General features: G+C 44.9%; 2 protein-coding genes across 2 annotated transcripts in view; one reads left to right on the top strand and one right to left on the bottom strand.

Annotated features, from left to right (window-relative positions):
* LOC121635284 (zinc finger protein 665-like) overlaps nt 1-24668 on the top strand; it is a 645425-nt gene that overhangs the window by 539767 nt on the left and 80990 nt on the right. The gene's annotated exons all lie outside the window — the stretch shown is intronic.
* LOC121635916 (zinc finger protein 93-like) lies at nt 12286-14080 on the bottom strand (the record flags this gene model as incomplete). Its single annotated transcript, XM_041979333.1, is given in 4 exon segments — nt 12286-13777; nt 13865-13973; nt 13975-14019; nt 14021-14080. Coding segments are annotated over 4 exon segments (1194 nt in total), but the record flags the coding sequence as incomplete, so codon positions are not given.

Below are 24668 nucleotides of genomic sequence, written 5' to 3'. Positions count from 1 at the left end.
CGGGTAGAAGGCTGAGGAACGCTCGGGACCGCGTCCGGAGGCCACAGCGCAGGCATTTCTGCACGGATCGAGCTGAAATCGGTGTGACAGACTCTTTGGATGTTGGGGTAGATGTCTGATTATTTTCATAATTTTCTGACCGGCGGTTTTTCCGTTATTAGCCCGACTTGGTCGACCGGGGACCAGCGGAAGACGCTGGCCGGGATCTGAGCACTGTGCAGCGGGTAGAAGGCTGAGGAACGCTCGGGACCGCGTCCGGAGGCCACAGCGCAGGCATTTCTGCACGGATCGAGCTGAAATCGGTGTGACAGACTCGTTGGATGTTGGGGAACATGTGTAAATTTTTTCATAATTTTCTGACTGGCGGTTTTTCCGTTATTAGCCCGACTTGGTCGACCGGGGACCAGCGGAAGACGCTGGCCGGCATCTGAACGCTCTGCTGCGGGTAGAATGCTGAGGAACGCTCGGGCCCGCTTCAGAGGCCACAGCGCAGGCATTTCTGCACGGATCGAGCTGAGAATCGCAGGGTCTACTTTTGGGACATTTGGGGACATGTGTGATACTTCTCAGCCCGGTCCCGTCTACCAAATTGGAGAAAAGCACCGGGGGAAGTCCGCGACGGACACGCGGCCAGAACCGGCTCATATCTCCACGGATCCAGCTGAAATCAATGTGACACAAGCACGGGGGGTTTGGGAACATAAATCTGGAGTTTCATCCATTTCTGTCCAGGAGAAATGTATTTATTTGATCGAACGTGAGGGCCTCCATCTTGCATTAAAGTCATCTCCAAAGTGCATTTAACGATCTTTTTCTGCTGGTCTGATCCTCACCAAACTTCACACACCTGTTGGGAATAGTTCAAGGACCCCAAATATTAATTTTCATCCATTTTGGTTAAGATTTGGGGAAGTTATGGCCTCTTGTACACGAGTAGGGATTTATTATGGGGCCGTCAGGTGAGGTTTGTGGACAGAGGCTGTAACTAAGTCATTTTTAGAGATATCGATGTGATATTGATAACACACACTCAGGGGGCCCTTCTGAGCTAGCCTATCAAGTTTCAGCAATCTAGGACCAAGTATGACCAAGTTACAGCCCGCGTCCACCACCTGTAACTGGACATTGGGTCCCGGTTCCAGGTGGTGGACACGGGCTGTAACTGGGTCCAACGTGGTCCTGGTGGGCTGAAACTCGCTAGGTGGACTCGGGGGAGTCCACTGAGTGTGTGGTATCAGTTTCAGCACGATATCTTAAGAAATGACCGAGTTATAGCCCGTGTCCACGTCCTGGAATTGGACATTGGGTCCCGGTTCCAGGACGTGGACACGGGCTGTAACTTGGTGATTTATGGTCCCAGGAGGCTGAAACTCGCTGGGGGGGCTCATGTACGTCCCCTCAGTGTGTGGTATCAGTTTCAGCACGATATCTTAAAAAATGACCGAGTTATAGCCCGTGTCCACGTCCTGGAATTGGACATTGGGTCCCGGTTCCAGGACGTGGACACGGGCTGTAACTTGGTGATTTATGGTCCCAGGAGGCTGAAACTCACTGGGGGGGCTCATGTACGTCCCCTCAGTGTGTGGTATCAGTTTCAGCACGATATCTTAAAAAATGACCGAGTTATAGCCCGTGTCCACGTCCTGGAATTGGACATTGGGTCCCGGTTCCAGGACGTGGACACGGGCTGTAACTTGGTGATTTATGGTCCCAGGAGGCTGAAACTCGCTGGGGGTGCTCATGTATGTCCCCTGAGTGTGTGGTATGAGTTTCAGCCCGATATCTTCATAAATGACCAAGTTACAGCCTGCGTCCACGTCTAATACTTTCCATTATAAGTCAGGTGGGGTTCGTGGACAGAGGCTGTTACTCGGTCATTTCTGGACAGATCGACCTGATATTGATATCATACACTCAGGGGGCTCAACTGAGTCAGCCTACCAAGTTTCAGGCCTCTAGGACCAAGTATGACCAAGTTAGAGCCTGCGTCCACGAACCCCACTTGACCATACAATGTAAAGTATTAGACGTGGACAGAAGCTGTAACTCGGTCATTTTTAGAGATATCGATGTGATATTGATATCACACACTCAGGGGGCCCTTCTGAGTCAGCCTACCAAGTTTCAGCCCTCTAGGACCAAGTTTTAACAAGATACAGCCTGCGTCCACGAGCTGGAACTGCAACCCAATGTGCAGTTCCAGGACGTGGACAGAAGCTGTAACTCGGTCATTTTTAGAGATATCGATGTGGGAATGATATCACACACTCAGGGGGCTCAACTGAGTCAGCCTACCAAGTTTCAGCCCTCTAGGACAAAGTTTGACCAAGATACAGCCTGCGTCCACGAACCCCACCTGACCATACAATACAAAGTATTAGACGTGGACAGAAGCTGTAACTTGGTCATTTTTAGAGATATCAATCTGGGAATGATATCACACACTCAGGGGGCCCTTCTGAGTCAGCCTACCAAGTTTCAGCCCTCTAGGACAAAGTATGACCAAGTTACAGCCTCTGTCCACGTCTAATACTTTCCATTATAAGTCAGGTGAGGTTCGTGGACACGGGCTGTAACTTGGTCAAACAAGGTCCCAGGAGGCTGAAACTCACTAGGTGGACTCAGGGGAGTCCCCTGAGTGTGTGGTATGAGTTTCAGCCCGATATCTCCATGTTTGACCAAGTTACAGCCTCTGTCCACGTCTAATACTTTCCATTATAAGTCAGGTGAGGTTCGTGGACACGGGCTGTAACTTGGTCAAACAAGGTCCCAGGAGGCTGAAACTCACTAGGTGGACTCAGGGGAGTCCCCTGAGTGTGTGGTATGAGTTTCAGCCCGATATCTCCATGTTTGACCAAGTTATAGCCCGTGTCCACGAACCCCACCTGAAATCGAATGCAAAGTATTAGACGTGGACAGAGGCTGTAACTCGGTCATTTTTAGAGATATCGATGTGATATTGATAACACACACTCAGGGACCTAGTCTGAGTCAGCCTACCAAGTTTCAGGCCTCTAGGACATAGTATGACTAAGTTACAGCCTCTGTCCACGTCTAATACTTTCCATTGTAAGTCAGGTGAGGTTCGTGGACACGGGCTGTAACTTGGTCAAACAAGGTCCCAGGAGGCTGAAACTCACTAGGTGGACTCAGGGGAGTCCACTGAGTGTGTGGTATGAGTTTCAGCCCGATATCTTAAAAGATGACCAAGTTACAGCCTGCGTCCACGAACCCCACCTGACTTATAATGCAAAGTATTAGACGTGGACAGAGGCTGTAACTTGGTCAAACATGGTCCCAGGAGGCTGAAACTCACCAGGTGGACTCAGGGGAGTCCCCTGAGTTTGTGGTATCAGTTTCAGCCCGATATCTTAAAAGATGACCGACTTACAGCCCGTGTCCACGTCCTGGAACTGTAACACAATGTCCAATTCCAGGTCGTGGACACGGGCTGTAACTCGGTCAAACATGGTCCCAGGAGGCTGAAACTCACTGGGTGGACTCAGGGGAGTCCCCTGAGTGTGTGGTATCAGTTTCAGCCCGATATCTCCATGTTTGACCGAGTTACAGCCCGTGTCCACGTCCTGGAACTGTAACACAATGTCCAATTCCAGGTCGTGGACACGGGCTGTAACTCGGTCAAACATGGTCCCAGGAGGCTGAAACTCGCTGGGTGGACTCAGGGGAGTCCCCTGAGTGTGTGGTATCAGTTTCAGCCCGATATCTCCATGTTTGACCGAGTTATAGCCCGTGTCCACGTCCTGGAACTGTAACACAATGTCCAATTCCAGGTCGTGGACACGGGCTGTAACTCGGTCAAACATGGTCCCAGGAGGCTGAAACTCGCTGGGTGGACTCAGGGGAGTCCCCTGAGTGTGTGGTATCAGTTTCAGCCCGATATCTTCATGTTTGACCAAGTTACAGCCTGCGTCCACGAACCCCACCTGAAATCGAATGCAAAGTATTAGACGTGGACAGAGGCTGTAACTCTGTCATTTTTAGAGATATTGATGTGATATTGATAACACACACTCAGGGGGCCCTTCTGAGTCAGCCTACCAAGTTTCAGCCCTCTAGGACCAAGTATGACTAAGTTACAGCCTGCGTCCACGAACTCCACCTGAGTCCCAATGTCAAGGTATTAGTCGTGGACGCACATTTTCAAACTGGCCTAGCTCGGTCATTTTTAATGCTAGAGACCTGGGATTTCAATGAGGGGTTCCTGGGGGCCTTGGGAACACGTGGGTGGTGATGAAACAAAGTCAAAGTGTTTTAAAACTTGGAACACTTTGAGGTCAGTTTCCATTGGCGGCCATGTTGTTTACATGTGTGTAGAAGCCTGTCGCGTTGCGCACGCACGAGTTAGCTTCACCCTCCCAACGCACACTCGTAGGGCATGTCCTTAGGGATTAGTGACCCGAGTTTGGGGTCTCCAGACCCTTCCCGGGCCCAGATATTTAGATGTGTGTTTCCCCCATACTTTAACATGGAGGCCTGTTTTCTGCAGTGCTGGCGTTCGGCGCACGAACGAGTTAGCTTCACCCTCCCAACGCACCCTTGTAGGGCATGTCCCTGGGGATTACTGACCCGAGTTTGGGGTCTCCAGACCCTTCCCGGGCCCAGATATTTAGATGTGTGTTTCCCCCATACTTTAACATGGAGGCCTATGGAGGCCTGTTGTCTGCAGTGAGAAACGGGCTGGCGTTCGGCGCACGAACGATTTGGCGTCACCCTCCCAACGCACCCTTGTAGAGCATGTCCTTGGGGATTACTGACCCGAGTTTGGGGTCTCCAGACCCTTCCCAGGCCCAGATATTTAGATGTGTGTTTCCTCCCATACTGTAACATGGAGGCCTAAGGAGGCCATTTTTCTGCAGTGAGAAACGGGCTGGCGTTCGGCGCAGGAACGATTTGGCGCCACCCTCCCAATGCACCCTCGTAGGGCGTGACCTCAGTTTGCACCGACCCGAGTTTGGGGTCTCTAGCCCCTTCCCGGGCCGCGTACGGCCCCAAAAGGGAGCTCGACCTCTCTGACCCACAGTTTAACATGGAGGCCGGGTCCGGGAGTATAAAACGGTGTGGCTTTTCGCACAGGAATAACCTATCGCCACCGTTCCACTTGGCCCCGGTAGAGCTCGACCTCAGTTAGGACTGATGCGATTTTGGTGTCTGTAGCCCGTTCGGGGGCCGCGTGGTACCCCGACGCAGAAGCGACCGTAGTCGTCTATGGGGTTTTCATGGAGCGCTTTCGGGGGTCCTGCGCGGCCCCCGAGGGTCCGAGAGGCCCCAGATTCGGCGTGGGCGTGCGCCTGGGCCTCCTCTACAATTCCTGAAAGTTTCGGGGCGCGCAGCGCCCCCGAAAAAATTTCCCCCCCCTTTTCACCCCAAAAAACCTCAGGGCTTCTTCCGCTCTAAGAGTCTGAGAGGATTTTTTGGAAAGTTTTTGAGAGGGGGGCAAAAATTTTTCGGCGCGTCGCGCTGCGACGCGGGCACGATATGTTGTTCGGGGGGCCGCCCCGCACGCGTTCCAGGCGTCCCCGGGCCGCTGCGACGCACGGCGTGCCCGCGGGAGGCCGTCCACGTGTCTATAATAATGAATGGGCGTTGTCGGTAGGGTACCGTCAATGGGAAATGCATTGGACGTGGACGCTGGTTTTTTTTGGACAAATTTTGTGCAATTTTCACCAAATTTGGACCGCTGGCCCTTTCTCCAAGTCCCCTGTCAGAATCCCAGAGCTGGGGGCCCCAAACCCTCCCCGAGGCTACTTCCTTTTCCGAGCGTGCTAGCGTCGCCGCGGCAACGGCGGCCCGCTCGGCACGTCCCCCCGATGACCCCTGTCCGGTCTGACCCCGATGGGACCCAGAACCAAAAAGTTATGGCCTTAATTTGTATGTAGGTCACAGGTCAAATCAATTAAGCATTGGAAAATGCTGTGAATCTTGCTTTGGGGGCATTTTTGAAGATATTTGACCCCTCGTATTTCGGACCCCGAGGGTCCGATCCGTCCCAGATCGCCAGGGGACGTCGTGTGGGACTCGGGACACCGGACGGACCGCGTTTCGCGCCTTTGCGGACACGCTTTAATATCTCGGCCCCGGGGGGTCCGGGGGGCCCGGCGTTTGGTAGGCGGCGTCGGGGGGGTGCCCTAAACGCGAATCAAACGTCAAACCGGACCCCGGACCGCTTTTGGGCAAAAGTTGCTCGGATCGAGCTGCCGTCGCTAGGGGGCGCTCTCGGGGGTCCGCGGGAAGCACCCTGCGAAGGGCGGCCTGATCGGAGCTTTTTTGGACAAAATTCCAGTTGGTGTACAGAAATTCCAGTTCGTGGACACGGGGCCCTCCCACGTCCAACACAGAGTGTCCAGGGCTAAAATTCCAGTTCGTGTACAGAAATTCCAGTTCGTGGACAGGGGACCCCCCCCCCCACCTATTGGGACCCTTCCCGGTGGTGCGGGCCTAAAATTCCAGTTCGTGTACAGAAATTCCAGTTCGTGGACACCGGGACCCCCGCCGCACCTGTCTGGGACCCCTCCCGTCGAAAGCCGGTGGTTCGAGCCTAAAGTTCCAGTTCGTGTACAGAAATTCCAGTTCGTGGACACCGGGACCCCCGCCGCACCTGTCTGGGACCCCTCCCGTCGAAAGCCGGTGGTTCGAGCCTAAAGTTCCAGTTCGTGTACAGAAATTCCAGTTCGTGGACACCGGGACCCCTCCCGCACCTATCTGGGACCCCCCCCACACCTAAATGACAGTTGGTGTACAGAAATCCCACTTCGGGTACAATCGCTCATCAAGAGTCATTGACCGTGGACACATATCCAGGTTCGTGTCCGAAATTCATTGCACGTGGACGCAGTTCCAGTTCGTGTCCCAGATGGAGCGTGAGCGCCCTCTAATGGCCACGTCCACGTCTATTACCTGTCCGAGGACACGTCCGGAAAAGTCGGGTTCGCGGACATGACGAAGGCTTCGTCACCGTTTCGTGGACGAAAGCGTCCACGTCCTGGAAAAGCCCATTCATTTCGTAAGGGAAAGTGGCAAAAACGGCCAAAATTCCCTTACCTATGGTCACGAGCTGTGGGTAGAACAAGATCGCGACTACAGGCGACTGAAATGAGTTTTCTCCGCAGGGTGGCCGGGCTCTCCTTTAGAGATAGGGTGAGAAGCTTGGTGATCCGGGAGGGGCTGAGTGGAGTCGCTGCTTCTCCACATCGAGAGGAGCCAGATGAGGTGGCTCGGGCATCTGGTCAGGATGTCTCCTGGACGCCTCCCTGGTGAGGTGTTCCAGGCACGTCCCACCAGAAAGAGGCCCCGAGGAAGACCCAGGATACGCTGGATGGACTACATCTCTCGGCTAGCCTGGGAACGCCTCAGGATCTTTCTGGATGAGCTGGTGAATGTGGCCAGGGAGAGGGAAGTCTGGGTTTCCCTGCTTAGACAGCTGCCCCCGGGACCCGATTCTGCATAAGCGGCAAAAAATGGCTGGAAAATGAATGAATGGGATGCTGCTCCTAGAGCAGTAAATCTCAAACTTTTTTTAGCTTAGAACCCCATTTTGATGACCACAAACATTCAAAACACAATTTTACTTATTTTCATACCACATTAAGTCTATTTTATGTATGAAAATGTAGTACCTGTCCCATGTAACTCGTAGTTAAACAAATGTTATGATACTATGGGCAGGGCCCTGGGTTTTTTTCTCAGACTGACAGGTGCTTCTGTATGTTTTAAGTTTTTTGTGATACCTGCATGTTACCTGTTACAACTCAAAATTAGTCGGTGCCTCCGCTTGTTACTTATAAATATGAAAAATTTAAACCAAACAAATTAGGACTAAAGACACGTTATTCGAATAGAAACAAATTTTAGTAATATAAACATACATAATACATACAAATAAAACATATAAGATTGAGGGCTTTTCAAAACACGTTGTGTTTATACCTTCTTATTTAAAGATAAAAATAGTATTAAATAAAATAGCACCATAAAATAATACCAGCCTTTTATGTTTTTCCAAATCAGCCCTCAAATTAACTCAAATAGTTGCAGGCCTGGAGCGAAGCTTGGGAACGTTGTGGTCTAAAACTGGATGACCCGTTTACTTGCAAGCAAGCAAAAGAGAAATATAGCATGTGCAAACTGTTTTGGTTACTCACAACCTCTTATATCAGTCAGCGGAAACCTCAGGAGTTGAAATGGCATGATGAGGGATGAAAAGGGGGTTTGATGAGTTGATGTTGCAGACAGACATTGGTAGCTGCAGACCTCCACGTGGCATACGCTGTCGGCCAGAACTCTGATTCTCTATGCTCAACACCAACTAATCAATAACTGATCAATAACTGATTTTAACATTGAAAATATGTTATATCCTCCTGACTACTAGAAAAAAAAATTGTTTAATCAATATTTTTTTTAATTTCCCCGACTGTTTGAAGGGTAATGAGAAAACTTTGACAATGAAACTCGTTCTTCTTAACTGAAAAATACAGAACAAAATTCAGGAAATAGCAACAAATGTCCACTACAGAAGACAATTCTCAAACTTATGTTGTGGTAAAATGTTGTTATATTCATTTAGAAAATGGTTTAATGTGTTCTCAAGAGATATTATAAAGAAATATTACAATAATACTTCAGGACTACATTTGCACAAAAAGAAGTTATGCACTTACTTTTCCTCTTCTTATGAAATGTGATTGTGGTAATGAATGCCATTTTCCTTGAGGAAAAACAGGATGTTCCCAAGGCCCCATCCCTATAAATGTGATACCATTCAAAGGCCCTGGATATCCTTTTTAGAGAACAAAATGAGTGGGTTTAATAGCATGCAGGGGGATGGAGATATTCAGCTTTACAAATGTCCTCCACAGAGGACAAATTTGAACTACTGGTAGTCAGGAGGATATGAACTGAACATAAACTTTATAAACTAACAATGACTTAGGCCCAATCCCATTTCACCCCTTACCCCTACCCCTTACCCCTTACCCCTTACAACGGAGCTAGAAGGTGTAGGGCTGAAAAGTCAACCCCTACGAATTGGGACACCCCTTCAACAGTCACATATGTCATCAGTAGTCACTAAAGAATATTTTACACAGGAACTGGAAGAAACTAAATAAAATCAAAACAATAAATATATTAAAAAATATTAAACATGGGGCTAAAACAGGAAAAACCAGCAAAACTGCCGGCTGTATTTAAAAAATACTAGGAAAAACTACATTGTGCATCGTTGCCGTCTGTGAAGCTGAAATATCTCCCTCATCACTGCGTGTCAGTCTGATCTATGAGCAGTGAGCGAACCGCTGCTGCAACGCGACACTGCGTCTTCTTGACATATACGCCGGGACACCGACCCAGAAGTAATGCAGCCCACTGGGAATCCTCTAGAACTTCTTAGTTAGCCGGCATTGCTCTTAAAGTGTATTCCAGCGTGAGAAATAAGAGGTTTAGCGTGAGAGCGTAAGAAGCCAGTCAAATGCATGAGTCTTACGGCCGATGCGTGACAGTAGCCCTGTAAACAAATGCAGCGTACCGGCTCGCACAGGTTAGTGGTTCACCACGATCTCGTGCTGCTACATGCTGCTGTCAAACATGACATGAGGGAGATCACTCTGCAAGAGCGTTCAGTCTAGATACTTCATAGTGAAACCTGTTGTCATACACAGTCTATGGTGACGTAAGATGGGGGAGACTAATAAAATCGCAGCGGCAAACTTGTTGCTCTCATTTTTTCATTACAGTGCAATTAATTGACTTATTGCTTATCGACAGGCATATGTGGGACGTAATGTACGAATTTTGCATGCAATTAAAATTAATCGTGTGCTGGTATACTCTCTTTTACTCTGAGGCTGTTTTTTTTTTTGTGCGAGTGTGTGTTGCCCTGCACCTCAAGAAAGCGTGATGTGCGTAGAAACACTTGCTTTCTCATATAGAACAGGAAATTTTTCATACCCCTCCGTTTCAAGTGGGCCTCAGAAAAATCTTCGTTTGAAGGGGTATATAGCCCTACCCCTTACCCCTACCCCTCTGTCCTAAAAGGAATTGGGACACCCCTACCCCTTCACGTGAACGCGCAAAACGGAGGGGAAGGGCTAAGGGGTAGGGCCAAGGGGTGAAATGGGATTCACCCTTAAACACTTTTTAGACATTTTTTTAAACTATTTATTGTTTTAATATTTTAAGCTTTTCCCCCAAAATACAAGGCAACTGTATCTGGGCTACACTTGTTTTGAATTAAGTGTGGCGTATTATTTTATTTTATCTAGATTATTTGTTTTAGTACATTTTAGTTTTTAGTTTGCATCCATGTGTAGCTGCCCAGGTGTTTTGTGTTCACTATAGTTTGCTAGCAACTCCTAGATTTGCTCATACTTCTATCTGCTTTAGTTCAACTTGCAATCCAACTAAAAACATAGCTGCCCGGCCAGCATTACGTACCTAAGTCAGCATAAATTCAACTTCACACACAATATCAACAAGTGGCTACTACTGCTACAATCTACGAAGCTAGTAAGTTAGCCAGCGGTTTGCGGTCGGTTTAAGGTTATTGTTGGAACATTACAGCCGGTGGTTTAATGTTACGTTATACACCACCAAATGTTTTGTTAACTTATCACGTTGTCTTTGTGGTGAATTGTGACATGTCTCTTCAGGTTTGTTGTCATAAGGTTTTTAAACTTCACTTCAGTGTAGCGAAAATGGGTCCACATATCACGTCTTCTCTTTCTCTTGGGCCCCGTGCAAAGCATGGCCACTGATGTTTCACTTTTAAATTTTTGCCGTGAATCCACATCCTGTCTGTCCCTTGTGTTTTTGCGACTGCAAGCTGCAGGTTTGAAAGAGTGTGTGTGAGTGGCGGAAAAGCCGAGGAGACAGGATTTGACAAAATCATCTTCTTTTTTTTAGCTCAGTTTTTATTTATTGAACTACTTTTTTGTCTCATCTTTATTAGTCCACGAAAATGCATTCTGATTTAGTCCCAGTTATTGTTTATTAATGGGGATTTTAGTCTTGTCTAGTTTTTATCCGGTGAAAAATATGCGTTGACGGAAATATTTTCGTCTAGTTTTCATTAACGAAATTAACACTATGAAGTACTGATCATCATTCTTAGTATTGATATCGACTTTAAAATTTTAGTATCGTGACAACCCTACCACCACCCAGCTGGTCTGGGGCTCCTGCTGCATGGGAACTGCTTAGGGATGTGTAAGTGAGTTAACATTGCTAGGTGGCTCCGCACCGGCTACAGGGGACTAGCTAGCTACTGGGTTAGCTTCCACTGTGCGAAGCCAAGCCAAATCCAGACCTCCAGGGGTTAATGATTTTGATTTCCATTGATCATTCTTTTTTTTTTACTGTTCTCAACACATTCTACTGTTTAATAAATAACGATTTTTGACTGGAATATTTCATTCAAGATCTAAGATGTGTTGTTCAAGTATTCTTAGTTTTCAGTAGTGTATAGACCTACATGTATATGACTGAGTCCCACTGTATGTCTGACAATAAGGTTCCCCATAATTACCTTTGTAATCTGAGCCCTGTATTTAATTTTACTGAGTGATCCGTTATTAACAGTCGACTAGTATTTTGGTCAATGTTTATACTGCGGCTGCTATCATTACTTCCATGATCAGACTGTTTCAGCCTGTTGGTGTGATTTCAAGATGATTTACGTTTGTGTGGTCAATATAACAGTTTTAGTCAACAAGTGTTGACTACCATGCCAGCTCATTGTCACATGGGCGTCAGAAAAACACATCTTAACTCCATTTACCAATATTTCCTTTTACTGCCAGAATACTGAGTAGAACTTTGGTCAACCATGCCCAAAATCACTGTTCGATCCACTGGGCCACCATTACCTGGTAAATCTGGTATAGGGGGGATACACTCGATCAGGACCATTTTCTGTCTTTCTATGGCAAACTTGCCAGTTTTTGATGGCGTTTTAATTCTTCATGCAGATCAATCAGCAGGATTTGATCTGCTGATGAGGAGGTTTCTCTTATTCTGCCTCTAGCGTCCCTCGTTTAAACAACTTTTCCCTTCATCAACTCATTTGGACTTGTTAGACATCCCAGGTGTGTGCACAGAGTTTATGCAGGTCTGTCTTGAGTCAGTCTGGATGAAATCAGGCTGAGCTGTGTTCCTAGAACGACATGATGCTTCAGTAGAAGATGGTGCTGGTTTGGCTTTTTCAGGCATCTCTCGAGCAACTTTCCTGAAACACCCCCATGAACAGAAAACAGAAACCTGACAGAGACATACTGTAAACAACTCATTTATTTGTACAACTTGGCTTCCACCATCAGTGTGTGAATGAATAACAGATTCACAACGTAAAGCACTTTGGGTGCCTTGATAAAGCACTAAATAAATCTAAACCATTAGTACTATTATTACTCTGTTATGACTAACAAAGTACATAGTTATATACAGTATTATTTAATTCAAACTCAAATATGTTGCGACAATCACCTCACAGTTGTTACAGAACAGCTGCAGAACAGTTTCTCTTCAGAGGTAGGTCGTCTTTCTATGACTAAACTTCATAACTTTACTAAACATTTACAAGAAGTGGCTGCAAATCCCCCTACCATTTGCCAAAACTTTACAAATATGCACAATATCATTTTGTTTTACCTCACAGGTCTTCTTAGTGATACCTTTGTTAATAAAGTTTTAATCCAACAGTACACATTAGATTTTCCACAACATTTGGTATAATTTTTTTAATAGTCTGAATGAATACAAGCTGCACCATCCTCCTGGCACATTTAAGGTTTCTCTCCAGTGTGAATACGTTGGTGCCTTTTTAAAGCACCAGATATAGTGAAAGCTGCTCCACACTGATCACACCTGTAAGGTTTCTCTCCAGTGTGAATACGTTGGTGACTTTTTAAATGACCTGACTGATTGAAAGCTGCTCCACACTGATCACACCTGTAAGGTTTCTCTCCAGTGTGAATACGTTGGTGACTTTTTAAATGACCTGACTGACTGAAAGCTGCTCCACACTGATCACACTTGTAAGGTTTCTCTCCAGTGTGAATACGTTGGTGACTTTTTAAAGCACCAGATACAGTGAAAGCTGCTCCACACTGATCACACTTGTAAGGTTTCTCTCCAGTGTGAATACGTTGGTGACTTTTTAAATCACCTGACTGACTGAAAGCTGCTCCACACTGATCACACTTGTAAGGTTTCTCTCCAGTGTGAATACGTTGGTGATTTTTTAAAGCACCAGATACAGTGAAAGCTGCTCCACACTGATCACACTTGTAAGGTTTCTCTCCAGTGTGAATACGTTGGTGACTTTTTAAATCACCTGACTGACTGAAAGCTGCTCCACACTGATCACACTTGTAAGGTTTCTCTCCAGTGTGAATACGTTGGTGATTTTTTAAAGCACCAGATACAGTGAAAGCTGCTCCACACTGATCACACTTGTAAGGTTTCTCTCCAGTGTGAATACGTTGGTGATTTTTTAAAGCACCAGACATAGTGAAAGCTGCTCCACACTGATCACACCTGTAAGGTTTCTCTCCAGTGTGAATACGTTGGTGACTTTTTAAAGCACCAGATGCAATGAAAGCTGCTCCACACTGATCACACCTGTAAGGTTTCTCTCCAGTGTGTATACGTTGGTGACTTTTTAAAACACCTGACTGACTGAAAGCTGCTCCACACTGATCACACCTGTAAGGTTTCTCTCCAGTGTGTATACGTTGGTGACTTTTTAAATCACCTGACATGACTGAAAGCTGCTCCACACTGATTCACATCTGTAAGGTTTCTCTCCAGTGTGAATACGTTGGTGACTTTTTAAATGCACCTGACTGACTGAAAGCTGCTCCACACTGATCACAGCTGTAAGGTTTCTCTCCAGTGTGAATACGTTGGTGCCTTTTTAAATCACCTGACTGACTGAAAGCTGATCCACACTGATCACAGCCTGTAAGGTTTCTCTCCAGTGTGAATACGTTGGTGACTTTTTAAATGACCTTGACTGACTGAAAGCTGCTCCACACTGATCACAGGTGTACGGTTTCTCTCCAACCGTGAATCTTCTGACATCTCTTTGGTCGTGATGCACCAGTGAAAACTTTCTTACAGCCTCGACCACCTCGATGTTTAGGTTTTCTTTGGCCTCCATGTTTCTGTAACGAGCAGGAAGAAAACATTTACATTTCACCCAAACTAAGTATTATGGACAAGTATCATTCAACCTCAAGCATCTGGTAGGTACCACAAACTGATTCTTCATTTACAGCTGGATGACTGCAGTACACAGCTAGCAGGAGGTCATGTAATTCCTTGATCTGTTAGTGTTTGTAGTCTGTGCTAACAACCCAGAAGCTGCTTTAGTCTAAGAGAGGTGTCAGTCTAAAACTGAAGATGTTGTCTGGACCAGTCAGGTGACTGTAACTGTAAAATGATTTGAATGAATGAAGTCACAAGAATCTTAAAAACACTGATAAGTAGAGAAATGTGGAGTATTTATTTTTTAGAATTTCAGATCAACTTCCTTGTTTTCAAACTCAAATACTGTACTGTTCTCTCTCCAAACTCTGTCCTCAGACTCAGAAAGTCTCTAAAAACAGATTTAATGTGAAGCAGTCTCAAATATGATGCTGACCATACAGATACTTGGACGTGTGTGTGTCTGTAGTTGAAAGAATGTCCAGATTATAATCCTATCAAAAAAATCTAAAGACATAATAGAGTTTGATGATTTTCACATTTGTTATGCTTTAATTAATTTCACCACTTTCTAGTGTGTAAAAATAACATGAACACTTCTTATATGTATTTTTTTATCCATTTATTTCTTCTGGTGCCAAAATCATAAAATGATCCATCCATCCATTTTCTTCCGCTTATCCGGAGTCGGGTTGTGGGGGCAGCTGCCTAAGCAGGGAAACCCAGACTTCCCTCTCCCCGGCCACATTCACCAGCTCATCCAAAGGGATCCCGAGGCGTTCCCAGGCCAGCCAAGAGATGTAGTCCGTCCAGCGTGTCCTGGGTCTTCCCCGGGGACTCTTTCCGGTGGGATGTGCCCGGAACACCTCACCAGGGAGGCGTCCAGGAGGCATCCTAACCAGATGCCCGAGCCACCTCATCTGGCTCCTCTCGATGTGGAGGAGCAGTGACTCTACTCTGAGCTCCTCCCGGATCACCGAGTTTCTCACCCTATCTCTAAGGGAGAGCCCGTCCACCCTGCGGAGAAAACTCATTTTGGCAGCTTGTACTCGCGATCTTGTTCTTTCGGTCAATACCCACAGCTCATGACCATAGGTGAGGGTAAGAACGTAGCTCGACCGGTAAATCGAGAGCTTTGCCTTTTGGCTCAGCTCTCTCTTTACCACGACAGACCAATGCAGAGCCCGCATCACTGCGGACGCCACACCGATCCGCCTGTCGATCTCCCGCTCCATCCTTCCCCCACTCGTGAACAAGACCCCGAGATATGTAAACTCCTCCACTTGGGGCAGGACCCCATCGCAGACCCGGAGAGAGCACTCCACCCATTTCTGGCTGAGGACCATGGTCTCAGACTTGGAGGTGCTGATTCTCATCCCAGCCGCTTCACACTCGGCTGCGAATCGCTGCAGTGAGAGCTGAAGATCACGTCCCGATGAAGCCAACAGAACCACGTCATCCACAAAGAGCAGAGACCCAATTCTGAGGCCACACCTCGGCTGCGCCTAGAAATTCTGTCCATAAAAGTTATGAACAGAATCGGTGACAATGGACAGCCTTGGCAGAGTCCAACCCGCACTGGAAACGATTCTAATTTACTGCCGGCAATGCGGACCAAGCTCTGACACCGGTTGTACAGGGACCGGACAGCTCTTACAAGCGAGTCCGGCACTCCATACTCCCGGAGTACCCCCCACAGGAGTCCCCGGGGAACACGGTCAAATGCCTTCTCCAAATCCACAAAACACATGTAGATTGGTTGGACAAACTCCCATGCCCCCACCACCCCAGTCTGCCAGTCCAGGTGGACTGTCCCCGATGTCCACGCGATGCTGCAGAGGCGTGTCAATCAAGACAGCCCTACAGCATCCAGAGCCTTAAGGAACTCCGGGCGGACCTCATCCACCCCCGGGGCCTTGCCACCAAGGAGATTTTTAACCACCTCAGCGACCTCAGCCCCAGAGATAAGCGAGCCAGCACCAGCTACCCCAGACTCTGCTTCCTCATCAGAAGACGTGTTGGTGGGATTGAGGAGGTCTTTGAAGTACTCCCCCCACCGCCTCACAACGTCTCGAGTTGAGGTCAGTAGCCCCCCATCCCCACTGTACACAGTGTTGACGGAGCACTGCTTTCCCCTCCCGAGCCGCCGGATGGTTGACCAGAATCTCCTCGAAGCCGTCCGGAAGTCATTCTCCATGGCCTCTCCAAACCCCTCCCACGCCCGAGCTTTTGCCTTAGCGACTGCCGAAGATATAGAAGCAAAGTAAAGTAACCAGTAGGGGTTTGCAATATCGTATCATTCACAACAATATCAATTAGGGCAGGGTGATATGGCCAAAGATACTTATCATGATATAAATTTGAAAATGTGCAATAATGATATAACTGATGATATAATTTACGCTAGACAAAATACTTCAAAACTGCACTTTATGGGTGCACATTCAAAATAGGAACAATTTCTTCTCAACTGAACAGGCAGGCATAACCATGTATACGGTGAACTAAAGTAAAACAGAGTTGCTTTGCAACATAAAACTGCAGTGTGCAAAATAAAGAAGTTAAATAAGAAAATTGCAAAAACTCTTGAGTAAACATAAAAATAACATCTAGCTGAATAATGTTACTGTTTATGGAGGTAGAAATTATCTACATTTGTTCAAGTTTTAAGATTCTTTGTCAGAAATACTAACATGTTCACAGTTGTGGGCTTAAGGGATGACCTTTGACAAGTTACTGTGTTTCCACCTGTGCTGAACAACCTTTCAGATGCAGAGCTGGTAGCTGGAATGCATAGGTACTTTCTGGATAATCTGCTGATGTGGGGAAAGTTTACTGTGTCTTTTCCACCACATAAGTGGATCACAGTCACTGTCTACTGGTGGGTTATTCAGATAGCTGTTCAGCTCAGATAAAAACCTTTCTGCAGTTACATCTGTCTTGGCACTAACTGCTCCCTTCAAAAAGCTTCCAGGCTCGTCTTTGGCTTTTTAGCAGCACCCCGACTCATCTAATCACCTGATGATGGAGGAGGGGTTTCTGAAACACCTGGAGCTGTGCTACCCTGGTCTGACACTAGATGCTCCAGTTCACTAAGAGCTTGGACTTTGCTGGCTTCACTCACCGGGATATTCTGTGTGAAAGCGTGGATCAAGGAGGGAAGCCATGTTACAAAGCCTCTCTGTGACACTGTCTTTGTAGCTTTTGTTCATGTAGTCAAGTATTGCTATTCTTTAGTGCTGGGCAACGATTAAAATTTTTAATTGCGATTAATCGCATGACATGCTGCGATTAATCGCATTGTTACGCGCAAAATGTCTCTTTCCTTCAAAAAAAGGCCTACAGCTATAAAAAGAAAATGCAGTAAGTTTTGGTTTACAAACACGACATCAGGGGTCTCCAACCTGCAACTCTGGAGCTGCAAGTGTCTCTCTCCTTTTATAAAGGTTTTATGCTTTTCTTTGTTTTAAAACCTTAAAAATGGAAATAAAAATGTGGTTCTTCAAAAATAACAAACATCCTATGGTGGCTCTCCATTAAAAATATATATTAAGTTTCCTTTTTGAAAAGTCTGGTAACATTTGCGTCTCTAAAGGAGTTTTATTTAGCTGTCTGAGGGAAAAATGGCTCTTTGGATTGGAAAGGCTGCAGACCCCTGAACTAAACACATAAACAGGTTTAGCAGCAGTTTTCTCTTTAAACAGCAACAGTTACAATTTTTCTTCATATATACAATCACATCTTTATGAGAAAGAAGGATGAAATGTTCAGGATTTACTAACTAAAAGGTAAAAAGTCAGCAAGATGAATTTAAAGCTGTGCAGCTGCTTCCTTCTAAACACGGAAGGAACAATATGTGATGAATATCAGCATCAGGTGAACAGACAGAAAGCAGGATGAGAATCTCACAGCTTCTAGATGGTGAGGAGAGAGAAATATTCACAATATGCACAATAACTTCCATCCATGCACCTTCACTGCTTCATTCTCCACATTTCTGGCCTTTCAATTCTCTAAACTTTCATTTTTAGTTTGACTGCACCTGCAGCCTCCGCTACCCGGAGTTAAAGGGTTAACATCTCGTTTCCGGTAGCGTCATATGGCAAGCCGTTTGAGCATTTATTCCATATTCTTGATATCAAACATCAGTTTCCTTCACTAGCTTGCATTATGCACAAACTAGTTAACATGTGCTCATATTTTATGGGCATTTTTAATAGACTAGCGGAACTCAAAATCTGACTAGTAACAGTTTTTTAACAACTAGTGACACTTTTGTGCAAGTAGTTTGAACAGAAGTTGTACAAGTGAGGCCACTTGCTATAATAGTCAAATAAAATGAATATCTTGTCAGCGTTTTAATGCACTAGTAGGACTTTGGACCAAACTAGTTGACTAGTATGTTTTACTAGTTAACTAGTGAACTGCACAATATCAGCATGTGTTGTGGAATTTTTAGTTATCAAAGATCACACACTAAGTGAGAATCGAACAAAGTATTATTTATTAAGAGCTGATCAGCAATGAGAGTCCCACAGTCAAAGGAGTTTGTCTGCGTGAGTCTGGGCAGATACAAGTGAGCTTGGTTAATATACCAGGCATGAGCTGATAACATCACAGTAGGAGGTCATTGTTGTAATTTCCTCGACATAGCTGTCAACAAATGTTAAGGTGTCAAAAAGGGGGAAGGGTGCAAAAGGAAGCTAACTAAAGTCTTAACATTTGTTGAGTGAAAGGGGGAAGGTGTGAGAAGGAGTTCTTATCTAAATACACAGACATACAAAGTGTAACCTACAAACTATAAGGGTATATGAATAAATTTTCCATTACAATCCACCCCTTTGATTAAAATGCAACATATTAATCACACATAAAGAGAAAATTTACTCAAAGAACTTCAAACCACCATATGGAGAAATACAAGAACCACTAGTAAGCCAGTCCCAGAGATCAGTAAGGGCATCATGGATCACAGACAAGTTAACAGATGTATCAGGGACAAAGGTACAACATTGATCTCCAATCAGAGTACAAGTGTCACCTTGTGTAGCTAATAAAAATCAAGAGCCATCTTGTTTTATAGAGACATTATTCTCAAAGCCTAAACTTCTTTTTGCAGCAAACTAAAGCCAGAATCTACTAGAGGTTAAATTTTTCAAAGAGATTGATAGATCTTCCACAGTCCATGCTAGTTCCCCAACCCCCCACCAGGGCAAAGCCATCATAAATCCTTTCATCTGTGGAGAGAAGATACCGCGTTTAACAGATGGGGGTGATAAAAGGGGTCAGGAAAAGGCCGCAATGTTTAAACACAAGAACCCTAAACCCCACTCTGTAGAAAGAGAACAGTGAGGGAATAAATCACAAGAATTTAAGGTGAACGAGTCAGAGCGTTTGGGGCAAGGTGAGGATATACATGAGACAGGAATAATACGCTGACAAACTAGAGTGTCTTAAAGAGAATAGTGCATCTGTCCCATTTCGCTGAAAACAAAGAGGTGGAGAAGAATATGGATTTGTACGATCCCTTAAGCGGAAGACAGTTCTGGATGAAACACAAGTGGAGTTTGTGTTGCTGGAAAACTCAGCGGGCCTCCTCCAGGAGAGGGGAGGGCGCTGGTGTGGTCAAGTAATGTTCCTAGGGTGTAATCTATTACCCATGATCAGAGTCCACAAGGTGGTATTCAAAGGGACTGGATATGGAATAAAAACTGATTGAGTGGGTGTGGCATGCGGCACCAGTCCACAAACATAGCAACTGTCATTTGTCAATTTATGAGCAGACATATTGGCAACTTGCCACCAAAGATTTTCAGTGTGATCATGATGCTGGAGGATGTGGTCGTCTCGGCGGTGTCTCCTGAAGTAGGGTGCTTCTGTCCCCTGCAGTCGTCTGGCGGGTTGGGACGAAGCTGGGGTGCGTTGTGTCAGGTGAGGTCCGGTTGGATCCAGGTACCAGAGGAGGGAGGTGACAAGGATGAAGAGGATGACGCACGACCATCCCCTCACGGCAGCCTGGGTATACTTCATGTTGTCACGTGGAGAATGGACTATCTCGCACGGGGCTGACCTCAGGGATTATTCTGCCCTGTGGTTGAGGGGTCAGCTGGAGCTCGGGTTGGTGTACCTTGGAACCTCCTACAGTGGGATGTGTGAATCCACGTGGACCTTTCAGCGACCTTCACTGCTGTATGAGTGACCAACAGGACCTGGAATGGACCCAGCCACCTTTCAAAACGCCAGTGCTTTCTTCTCGTCTCCCGGACCAAGATCCAGTCTCCCGGAACCAAGGAGTGGAGCAGATCTGATGCTGGCGTGGCAGGCCTTCCTTACCCACACTGTGCACCTGTGAAAGAACTTTCTGTTCAAAAGGAATCAGAGATGTTATTGAGAATACCACCTCCCTTTTGTCACATGGTCCACCCCATGTGACAACCTAGTGACCCAAGGGATGAATGATAAGAAAGGCAGGGTTGTCCATCAGTAGCGCGCACAATACCTGCAGAACCAGGGGTGTATGGAGGAATAGTCAATCTACCAAAAAAAACTGATATACTTTCCATCTTTGTTAATATGTCACATTATCCTAGATAAGAGTGAAATTGTACACAAAACATGAAAATTCTTGTATGCTTGAATACTGAAGTTGCCTGTTCCGGCATCCCCCTGTAAAAACAATCCTCATCAGCATAAGCACATGTGTACATGGTGATAATTTTCACTCCACCTGTAAAAGTTTATCCCAAAATGTCATGAGGGTCAAAATCATTTGTGATTTCAAAATGCACATACACATATTTTACAAAAAGAGATGTAGAGTAGACGTCTCCTCCTCCTGTAAACAGATTATCAGACCTGCTTTTCAATGACAATAAATGTGTGTAACTGTTAATGGCAGCAGAATTAACAGCGTTATAAAACAGCAATCATTCTTCTGTGGAAACAATCCTGGATAAGAACCTGCTGGAAGAAAAGTTCATTCAATATCAGTCCATCAGTGGTTTGTCGTCAGGTCAGAGTCAGAAAACTTTGTCAAAGTCACGTCAGTTGTTCTGCGCAGAAAGGCCAAATCAGAGCAGGTCAATTTTCCTGCATTCATGAGGATCCTTAAAGTTCATTTTGAAATTGTTTGTAAAACATTAATTGTTTTGGAGATTTTTATTATTAATGCTTTCAACTCCAAGATGATATGGACGTAAACCCAATTGGAATTTCTTTGAATAATGTGTCCATCATCAGCCAAATTTGCTCGAGCAGCGCTTTCCTCTTTTAGTCTTTTACAAATCCCTTTTTCATTATTATTATTTGTATAAGAGAATCAGTTTAAAATATCCATGGATATCAGACCAATATGAAACAAGTTTTTAATTTTCTTCTGGTATCTCTGGTCATCTTATAGTGCATTTTCCTGTTTTAATGCAGAGCTAACAATGACCTAAAAGTAATTTTATCTGCCTCAACATTTGTTGTTTTAGTTTTTTAAGGTTTTCTTTGTTCTACTAAAAGTAATTTGCATACAGTTACATCTGATAACAGTTAATAGAGGAGCTCCTTAACGTAATTTAATTCATACATCAGCATTTTCTTTAGGTCTTAGGAAATTCCCTCTAAGCAATTTATTTATTGATTCATCTGTTTTCAGACAGATTTCAGATTTTTTTTTAGTTTGCTTGACTGAAAAATAAATCTATTATGTTTTCAGTTTGTATCTTTAAAACTGTTTCAGATTCAATTCTTGTTTAATATGGATTATAGATACCGTACCAAGAGTACTAAAACCCTAATCTAAGCCATTTGTGAAAGACAAAATAAAATAATTAGGACCCAGAGACACATGAACGGTTTTGGTGCAATTCACGCACACACTTAAGGTTTTCAGGAAATCAGGGGACTTGCAGTTTGCATCATCACACAGAACCAAGCAGGGAAACTGCCATTCAGTATTACAGAAATGTACATAAGGATCAGTATGTTGGCATTTCCACCTCTGGCAGGAAGGTTTTACTCACTCTCACTACTTCAGCTGTAGTAATGAGAGAGATACCATCTTATCTGATCTTGGGTCAACGATTAGACGGTAATCTGGAGAAAATATAACTTCATGTGTCAGTGAGTAACAATTAGAATGCATCTGAAGGGATAAAATAAACAAAACATTATTTTTATCCCGTTTTACTCATTTTCTTCTCCTCTATAAATGAGCCGATCAGTGTTGGATAACTGAGGAAAGGTTGTCACCACCAGCTCACTAAACATGTTCTGTTCTTTCTAAATCATGAAAACAAAACAAAACAGGGTTAGTAGCTCATCATTTCATGTTATGTGATGTCAGTAGCAAGCAAGTACTTCGTTGCAGTGAGCGTGCGTGTATTTGTGTATGTAAAGGTGTCTCTAGTTCCAGCTGTGAACTAGTCTTTTGTGTGTGAAATGTCTAGACGTGAAGCTTCTTCTGTTTACTCTTTAACACTTTCTTTCCATAAAAAGATGTAGATCTGCTTAACTTCAATAAAGATTTTGAATGAAATCATTAATTATTTGTGGTAAGAAATCAGAACAATCTCACCATCATTGTTTTAACTGGTCACATGACTGCTTCCATCCCCGAGTCAGCTCTGCCGTGGATCAGTCAGACGGCAAACCGCCTTTTGATTTTTATGGCCAATGACCCTTTTCACCACGTGGATGTTCTCTCTCTGGTCAGTAGAACCGGATGGTTGTCTTCAGCACCCACCTCTTTGTTCGCCCCTCAAAGTCCAGCGGCCACGCCACCTCGGAGCTGGACTACAGAGCTCACAGTCAGTTTCTTGTCCCAGTTAATCTTCTTGTCCTCTGAACAAAACGCATGATCAGGAGCGTTGTGGAGGATGGTGTCCTACCATCCAAAAACAGATGTTTACGCGTCCATCAAACATCTGGTTTCAGTCTCTTTGAAACTAGAAGCAGAGGAACTCTGGTGGTAAATGTTGGATATCAGATGTCTTTGTTTCTTCTTTTGAATCTTGTAGAACATCGGGTGGTGTTGGTAGATATGGGCATCCGTATCAGTTCGTGGAACATGGTGGTGATAGAAATTTTATATATATATATATATACATATATATATAATCAGTGGGTCTCTGCTGACTTTTATCCAGGCGGAAGAACTGAGTCGGGTCAGGTATGCAGCCTGTGAGCTTCAGGAGAGGGTGTCTCCGACGGAGACGGAGGAAAGGGGAAAAGAAGAAAAAGAAAATAGGGTCAATATTTATCCTACAAAGATTATGCATGTGTCTGAGGAAAGTTGCAAGTGTTTTCTCTCAGAGATTTGACAAAGCTAAAAAATAAATCTTCAGTGTGTGTATCTAATTTCCTTTAAGGTAAAAATTGTTTATGTTTGACAAGTTTTAAAGAACACACAAATTAAGTAGAAAGAACACAATAAAATTAAAGCATTGTGATGAAGGTGTCCATAAGAAAGGACTGAAAGTCTTATAAAAATATTTTATAAATGCAAATACAAGTCAGCTGAGACTCAAAAACTATGGTTTTTCAAACAACCAGCTTTTACAACCCGAAGGTGTCCTTGTGTGTATTAAGTATTCTGGAGCAGAGCAAAACATTTCCTCAGCCTGATCAGATCATTTTACATTAGCTGGATCTTTTCCAGACGTAATTTTAGCATCTCCTTCTAATTTAGTTTTTACTGTAAAAAGTACCCATTTTATTTCTTCATGAGATTTCTCAATCCTACTTAAACTGTTAGACAGAGCTTCATTATTACCGGCAGCGTGTCCTCTCTGTCTGCTGCTTCGGAATGTGAGAGAAATCTCCAACCACACACTTTAACACTTTAACTCTTTCGTTATCTTCTTTAGTTATTTTATGAGGTGCACCTATTTGACATTTTCATATATTTATTTTATTACTTATATATATCCTTAAATATTATTGTTTGGCCCTTTTATTTATTTTTCCCTTTGTTACATATTGGGGAGTCCCATTCACCCTCCTTCTCCTTACCAGCTGTGTTCCCTTATGCAACTAGGACGTCTCCAAGTTGGATTTTTCTCACTTCGAGTAGTCCACACTCAGGCACAAAAATTACTAAAAAGCCTCTTACTTCCACCACCGGACTTAACCTACCCTACCGCAGTAGAATAGTGACCTACCCTGCTTTCGCAGAATAGTGAAAACCTATCTTGTCTTCACAAGATAGTGGGATTCCTACCCTATTTTCATAAGATAGTGAGAGAAGGAGTGGTAAATGAGACTCCAATATGAAAACTTCTCACCGTGTGTGATTCTGGATGCTGCTCCACATGCAGACTTCGTTCTGGATATCAGTGGTGCCTGAACGGAGTCCCTCCACCGTCCCCTGTTGGTTAAGGCTGACCCAGGGGCTGAAGTATCCTTCAGGATGCACAATCACGGGTTCTGGTCCTCCGGTCAGTCACTCAAGATATCCT

This window comes from Melanotaenia boesemani, chromosome 24, assembly GCF_017639745.1.
Source record: "Melanotaenia boesemani isolate fMelBoe1 chromosome 24, fMelBoe1.pri, whole genome shotgun sequence".
NCBI classification, from domain to species: Eukaryota; Metazoa; Chordata; class Actinopteri; order Atheriniformes; family Melanotaeniidae; genus Melanotaenia; species Melanotaenia boesemani.
This window is presented reverse-complemented; position numbering and strand designations above follow the sequence as displayed.